At 37.8% G+C, this 7,735-nt stretch overlaps 1 protein-coding gene across 1 annotated transcript; it reads left to right on the top strand.

Moving 5' to 3' along the window:
• The first annotated feature begins 276 nt into the window (after positions 1 to 276).
• Positions 277 to 7,340, top strand: LOC148867881 (putative plant SNARE 13). Its single transcript, XM_088977883.1, has 10 exons — positions 277 to 1,871; positions 3,285 to 3,377; positions 3,679 to 3,772; positions 3,912 to 3,949; positions 4,420 to 4,517; positions 5,539 to 5,618; positions 5,706 to 5,762; positions 5,871 to 5,963; positions 6,053 to 6,127; positions 6,807 to 7,340. Exons 1-10 carry the CDS (start codon positions 1,795 to 1,797, stop codon positions 6,909 to 6,911), a joined length of 810 nt encoding a protein of 269 aa, XP_088834009.1. The 5' UTR covers positions 277 to 1,794; the 3' UTR covers positions 6,912 to 7,340.
• Positions 7,341 to 7,735: the final 395 nt, after the last annotated feature.

The raw sequence follows: 7,735 nt of genomic DNA, 5'->3' as shown, positions 1-7,735 counted from the left end.
AGAATTAATGGGGTTATCCTTTGTTAACGGCCGCTTCGACCAAGCACTAAAAGACAAAAAAAAAGAAATCCATATTCAAATGAACGAAAATCCCCTTCCCCCCACTCATCGAAACCCTAGCAATATGAGATCATCGGTGATGTATAAGGCAACGGCCATCTGACAATGTTATTCCAATGAAAAACGAACTCTCCTTCTTCTCGATAGCGACACTGAATAGAGGCAGAGTAGCGGCTTAAGATCTCCAATCTCCCCCCTCTCTCTCTCTCCTCTTTCATATCAATTTCCTCTCTTTCATTCTCTCTCCCTCTCTCTCATTATTTTTCCCTCTCTTTCTTTCTGCCATCCCCTGTTTCTTCCAATGACGTTATCACTGTTGCAACTTCAACGATGGATCCCCTTGCCCACAGTCATGCCCTCTACTGTTGATCATTGGATTAGATCGGCCCCGGTTCTTCCTACCGCTTCTTCTTTCCCTATAAACTGAGCTTTTATAATTATTATTATTATTATTTTTTTTAATGATTCCAAACCTAGAGGTACCCTACCTCCTTCCTCTCTCAAACAACTGAAGCTACAAATCAGCATCATTAGTCTCCTAATCAAGTTGAGAAAAGCACATATACTGAATGAAACCAGCTCTAGCATTAGGGTCTGATTTTTTGTTCCCACTAGGCCACTGGCCACTGGACATGAAAGTTTAACAAATGAATGTTGCTGCCCCCGACTGCCTATTCGTTTTTTGCCGGAATAACTTCGTCAAATGTCGGTTATCTGGTGTTGTTGAGGATTTTCGTGAGTTTTTTTGTCTTTTAGGGCTTGGTCCAATCAATGAAACGGCCCTTAACAGGATAACTCCGTTAGCCTGCCTGTTAAGCCATTACTGGTGACGTGTTCAATGCGGATTGGTGGGTTAACGGTTCACAGAATATAAACTCAACATAGCCATATATTATCGTTCAACCTACTCCATAAAACAATGCTAGCCATACGGAATGGTCAAGTACTGATTTACACGAGAGTTTCTTATACTTCCACATCGTAAATCTGGTACCGCCAGTAGAACCCTATACGATGCACAGTATTCAAGGGATCCGCTTGCAAGTACGGGTTCGACAGACTCGTGTGGCTGGCGTTGCTCATAAAATGAAATGAAGCTATTTAAGCGCTATTATTAAGTAGTAACTGTTTCTACTTTCTAATTCTCGCGATATATAGAATCTCCTTCCTTCGTTCAGTTCGGTGACAGTAGTGAGTGTTTTTAGCAAGCCGGCTCATTTTAGAGAGCGGGCGGCACTTGTGAGAACTGAGAGGAGAAGTCCATGAATAAAATATTATCGAGAAATTAAAAAAGAAAGAGATAATAATTAAAGGATTCTTCAAATTCTCGGACAAATAGTTGTTGGTCGTAGTTGTCACAGGCTTGTTACCAGCGGCCATCTGGCTCTTCTCTCCCCTAGTCCCCTTCTTTCTTTATCATCGTTGCTTCAACGGGTTTCTTTCCTCAGGAGTCAGGAATCAGGACCCGCAAAAGTATCTGATATTCCACTAAACTCCCCAGTTATTCCCTAAAAAATCCTCACTTCTTCTTTCCATCTCTTCTGCTTTATTTTATAGGGTTAGGGTTTGACTTCGGACTTCGATTTCTTGTTCGTATTTCTTTTGAAGTCGCCTAATGGAGTTCAAATCTTAATTCCAAGTTAATTCTTGTTTTCTCTCAAACCAATGATGATCTGAGGTTGAAATTTCGGGTAATTATTTCTTTTAGTCGTCCATATTGGAGTTCCGGAAACAATGGCGTCAGAGTTACAGATGAGCCCTCAGCTGGAGCAGATCGATGGCGAGATTCGTGACAATTTTCGTGCTCTCGCGTAAGATGATATTGCGATTCGATTTGTTTCGTATTTTGTTAGCTTTTCATTCATTCCCTTTTCTGTTCGTTTTAATCGAGTTTAACTATGCGCTTCCTTTCTGATTTGATGATCTATGTGGCTGTGACTCTGGTCATTCAAATGCCTTGGTACTTTGTTGGCTGAAGCCTTGGTCTGTAACTGTAGTGACGAATTTTGTACGACTTTGCTTCGATTTAAAGGTTTAAATGCTGGTTCTTTACAAGCAGCATAACTAGAGCATGTTGCAACCCTAGTCGTGGAAAAAATTTTAACGTTGACGATGATCTTAGATGCTAACAATAAGATAGGTTTCTTTAATTAAACCTTGTGGTCTTATTGGCATTTAAAGTGCAATTGGCGTTTGTAGGGGCATAGGGCTTGAGGTAAACTCCAATTAGTCGTTATTGTTGTTTAAATTGATGAATGAATTGCATGTACGGTATATTAAAGTACCGTTTGGAGTTTGTGGAGAGGAAATTCCATTGGAATGTGGTGGCGTGTAAAGGTTCTCTTAGCGTATGGAGATATTGTGATGTGCAAGTTATGTAATTGTGAAAGTAAAACCTTGAGGGTGAGAAATCGAAACACTGACTAAAAGCCATCCTGCATTTGGAGAGATATTCAGAAATTCTCAGATCAATTGGTATGATGTTTGGTACGGCAACCAAACATTGAGGCTATTGTTTCCTGCCCTCTATAAGTTACTCAGTAACAGTTAATAAAAATGGTTTGGGTTCCTTGATATGAATTATTGGGAGATTGAATCTTCATATCCCTTAAGGGTGTATAGAAGAATTTGGAGTTGAACTCCAGAGTAGAGGCACATCCATTGTCAAATCCCATGCTTCGTCAATTGCCACTGTTAAGTGATGAGAGTTGTATACCAGCCAGATTTATCTGAAGTCCATATATTATTCCGAGTTAGTGGCTCTTTTTTTTTTGTGTATGTTTTGGGTGGGGGGGTTGAGGCGGGGAAGATTTTGATTTTTAAACATCTCTTTTCCAGTGATCACCATACAAAAATGGTGTAAGAGGACAAGGATGCCTTTACCATGCATACCTCACATGCATGGTTGGCAGTAAATCCCCTTTCATTGGGAACATAAACCAGACGTATTAGATAACAATCATGAAAGCCAAGAAGAAGACATTAGATGTGCATTTTTCTCATAGGCAATGAAAATATTATTCATGCTCTTAACTTCTTTTTACTGGCATGCAATGATATATCTTTTGTCCATAATCCTGTTCTGGGCCTTTAAATGGTGAGATCTCCATTCTTTAATTACAAGATTTGTATCTTATTCGGTTATTCCATAACATTAAATGAGATAAATTGCAAAAAAAAAAAAATGATGACAATAGTAATGTTTTATCTTCATTTCCATGCAGAAATGGCTTTCAGAAGCTGGATAAGATCAAAGACCCCAATCGGCAAAGTAAACAGTTGGAAGAACTCACAGGAAAGATGAGGGAGTGTAAACGGTGAGTTTTATCAACTCCATATTATTCTATGCTTCTTTTTCTATTCTCTTATTGTTCTGCACCTGTTAGAAGTTTGAATAACTATACGGTTTACTATAGGTGCAAATTTAAAGTTTGAATCAATGACAAATTAGCATTTGTTAATATAAAAAGTTGAAGAGTGAAATTATAACTAATATCTGCCTAACAAATACGTGCAAACTTGGGACACGGGGGTTTCTTTTTTTCCTATCATGCTTGATTGCATTTTGCGGAATATGTAGTACACTATCAACTGATCCATGGTGTTCATTGGTTTCAGGTTGATCAAAGAGTTTGATCGTGAACTTAAAGATGAGGAGAGTGGGAATTCTCCGGAGATAAATAAGCAACTCAATGAGAGAAAACAATCCCTGGTTAGTACTTCATATTTCCTTCTGTATGGCCTCTTGTACATGGACATAGAATTTCATTCTTAAACACATTATCCATGCAAACTTGAATATTTGTTTCTTCTCATATCTGCAATTAATGCAATATACTATGTTATTGCAGATCAAAGAACTAAATTCATATGTTGCCTTGAGGAAAACGTAAGTTTCACATTTCACTCCTGTAAACATAGAAATGTTGTATAGAATTTATAAATGCTGAGACACAACTCCCTATCTGAAAACCATGGCAACAAAGTTTCTAGCTCTGTACAGCCTTTGTGTTGTGAAAATCAGTGATCTTTTTGTCCTGTCATGGATTCCATGATTCCCCTATAACTAGCCATTGTTACTTTTCCCCTCAAAAGGAAGGTACCAGCCTCAGCATGCCTGCAAGCTTTTATAAATTCTATATTCTTTCATATGATTTCTAACAGGAAGAGATCAGAGAAACTTTGTTTTATCCCCTTTTTTTTTTTTAATGAATCGAAGCTTTGTCTTATCTCCACAATGGTTGTACGAGATTTTGATTTTATGTGCTGCTTCAATAAACCATAATTACCTAGCCTTAGAACCCATCCTCTAGTATTTTGTTTATTAAAGAATTCTTATTCAATTTAGTGGCACTGCAGGTATATGAGTAGCCTTGGTAATAAAAGAGTTGAACTCTTTGATATGGGGCCAGGAGGTAGTGACCCTGCAGCTGAGGACAATGTTCAAATGGCGTCATGTGAGATCTGATCTCTCTCTCTCTCTCTCTCTCTCTCTTGCATTTTGTGGGTTTTCTACGCAGATTTCTATGACTTGACACATAGTTGTCAAGGCATCGCCTAGGTGACTAGGCACCCTTGGCTGGGCGCCTCGCACAAACGCCTTGATTTTTAGCAACCAGGCGACTAAGCGCCCGCCTAGGTGACAAAAATGACAAAGCGGATGCCTTTTAGAATATCATTTGTATTGCTGTATCTTATTAATGTATGTGTTAATACATTTTATTATATGCTATATATATCAATATACTTCATTTTAATGTTTTACTATTGAAATTTAAAAGATCAAAGAGGTTCTGTTTTTTTTTTCCCCTATTCTCTCTCTTTAATTAAATAAAACAGAAACTCCATCCTTGTTTTTTCTATTTTACTTTCCATCTTGAATATTTATTATATAAAGTTGACCTTCTTTAGCTACCAATTGATATGAAATTCTCTATTAAGTCCTTATTATAGCAGTATTATTTTTGAAAATAATTAAATTAATATATGTAAAAGGTTTTTATCTTTTAGATGTGATGATTTGCCACTTTTTTAGAGGAAATTTAATGTTCTTAATAAAGAGAATTGCTTTTTTTTTTCAATTAATATGCATGCTGAATGGTATATAAAACTAGGGAACTAACCACAAGTTAGATTTTTATATTATAAGGTGACTAGGCACCCCAGTGTCACCGAGCATCGTCTAGGCGCCTTGAAAACTATGACTTGACAAATTCAATCCGTAGTTAATGAATAACATATGAAATAAATGTGTTGTTCTCCTGAACCGACCCTGCATGTGGCTTTTGCTATGACAACAAAGGGAGGATACTTCATTTATCAAAAAAAACAAAGGGAGGATAATTTTCTGTCATCCCTTCAAGAAAACAATGCCTCTTTCTATGTATTTGATTTTCTACCGACATCCTATCTGTCTTTTTTTTTCAACTATGTGATCGAGCCATGTACGGTTGGTTGTTGACCTGTTTTATCCTGTAGCAATGTCCAATCAAGAGCTTATTAATGCTGGGAGGAAGACAATGGATGAGACTGATCAGGCTATTGAACGATCAAAACAGGTGACTAATTGGTAATTTTATATTGCTGTATGTATTATCCTGATTCTCTTTATGAACACTGTCCTTACCTGAAGAAGGATGGCTCAGGTTGTAGAGAAAACGGTTGAAGTGGGAACTCAGACTGCAGTGACTTTGAAGGGCCAAGTAAGTAGGCTAATTACCTGCTATCTCTGCATAAAACAAATCATGTCAGAAAGTGGTAGAATTCCTCTCTCCATCCTTGATTTAGGATTTTTAATGGCTTCTTTGCAGACTGAACAAATGGGCCGCATTGTAAATGACCTAGATACAATTCAATTTTCAATCAAGAAAGCTTCCAAGCTAGTGAAGGAGATTGGTAGGCAGGTTGGTTGTCCACTTGCATGTATCCTGCATCTGACATTTTATCTTAGGGAATGATTTCCAGCTCTTAACTACAAGATCCTTCTTTTCAGGTGGCTACTGACAGGTGCATTATGTTTTTTCTATTTATCATTGTCTGTGGAGTTGTAGCTATCATCATCGTAAAGGTACTTTGTCCCAATCCACCCATTGGTTACCCTTATTTGCTTGTAGAAAAGATGACAAAACTATGTTGCATGATATGCATTGTTTTGTGCTTTGTTTGTCTTTAGGAGCATCTTTCTCAAAGGATTTCTTATTGGATAGTGCTGAAAGTTGAAGGGTGTAAAATCTAGGATAATGTTCATGTTTTAAAAGCACAAATCAATAAAAAAAAGGATGAAACATAATACGAAGTAACAAACGAACAATTATTGAATTTTCAGACCATATTAGGATTTCTTTTTTGCATTACAACGTATTTGTTTAAGTTAGAGAGTCAGAAACTTCAGAATATGCTCCTGGATGGGTGCCTGGGGATGCTGAATGAATAATGGTCCTTGTTTGAATTTTTTCTATAGCATTCTTTAAGGTTGAACTTCATGCATCTTATTGTAATAACCGAAAAAGGGAATGCCAGTGGGACTGTGGGAGTGGGTCTGTCCAAATTATGGCAGTACTAGCCTAAGGCACTTTAAATTCATTTCAGGAAATGAAGTCATTGTAATTATTTACTTGAAAAACTGTTTTACCATTTCAACTGCATAATATTTTACATGAATGAGCGCATTCTATGCATACACACAGATGCTTAATCAATTTCTGAACACTGATTTTGGCATCATGCTGCTTTGCTTTTTATTTTAGATTGTAAACCCAAACAACAAAAGCATCAGGGACATCCCTGGGTTGGCACCTCCAGCTCCAGCAAGAAGGTTATTGTCTGTTCAATCTACAAGACTCCTCGAGTAGCTTCGTTGTTTCGGAAGGCGATCCTTGTATCCCCAACCATGATATGATCCATGGATGGAAAAAAGTGGGAGCACCACTATGTTGGAGGGTGTTTACTGGGCTTTTGCTTATTCATTCTTGTTTGCTGAGTTGTTCATAATCCTGATTTTTGATTCTTTATATCTGTGCAAATCGAATTCTGAGATGACCGCTTTTTCCCCCACTCGGCCTTTGGCATGAGATTGATTGTCACTGTAAAGCTTCCGGGCTTTCTGCATCTAGTGCAAATAGAACCCCTGTGATTTGTACATGCAGTGAGGAGATGCTTTTGCAGGAGAAACGTGAAATTTGTGTGTTTTAAGTGCTGGAATCGAGGATAGTCCCTGCCCCAATTTTTTGTATGTAGAAAAATATTGGAGTGACATCTTACATTGGAATCTTGCTTGAATACTTGAGTCCTCTTGAGAACCCAATACAATTTTGTCTCGTATAAGATTCCAAGGCCTACCCAATAAAAGTTGGGTTTTGTAATTAGTGAATACCAAAGCATCTCATTGTGATTATTGGAGGTAGCCTTGACACGTGCATCCTAGAGAGAGAGAGATGCCGGGCTGGGATAAAGGACTCTCAGCCAGGCTTGGCCCCCGCCCGCATGATTCCAGGCCTATGAATTTTATGTATAAAATAGTAAATAATATTGTGTATAAAATTAACTTTATATATTATATAATACAAAATATTATATATAATAGGTGTGGGCCTGATGTATAACCCCCCCCCCCCCCCTTTAAAGTCTTCGCTACACCCGACCAGAGACATTACCAATTGAGACAATTGGCACTCTC

The sequence above is a fragment of the Nelumbo lutea genome, chromosome 3 (assembly GCF_056320005.1).
Source record: "Nelumbo lutea isolate HS-2025 chromosome 3, American lotus-T2T, whole genome shotgun sequence".
Classification (NCBI taxonomy): domain Eukaryota; kingdom Viridiplantae; phylum Streptophyta; class Magnoliopsida; order Proteales; family Nelumbonaceae; genus Nelumbo; species Nelumbo lutea.
Note: the sequence above shows the minus strand (reverse complement) of the source record. Positions and strands in the feature narration are given on the sequence as shown.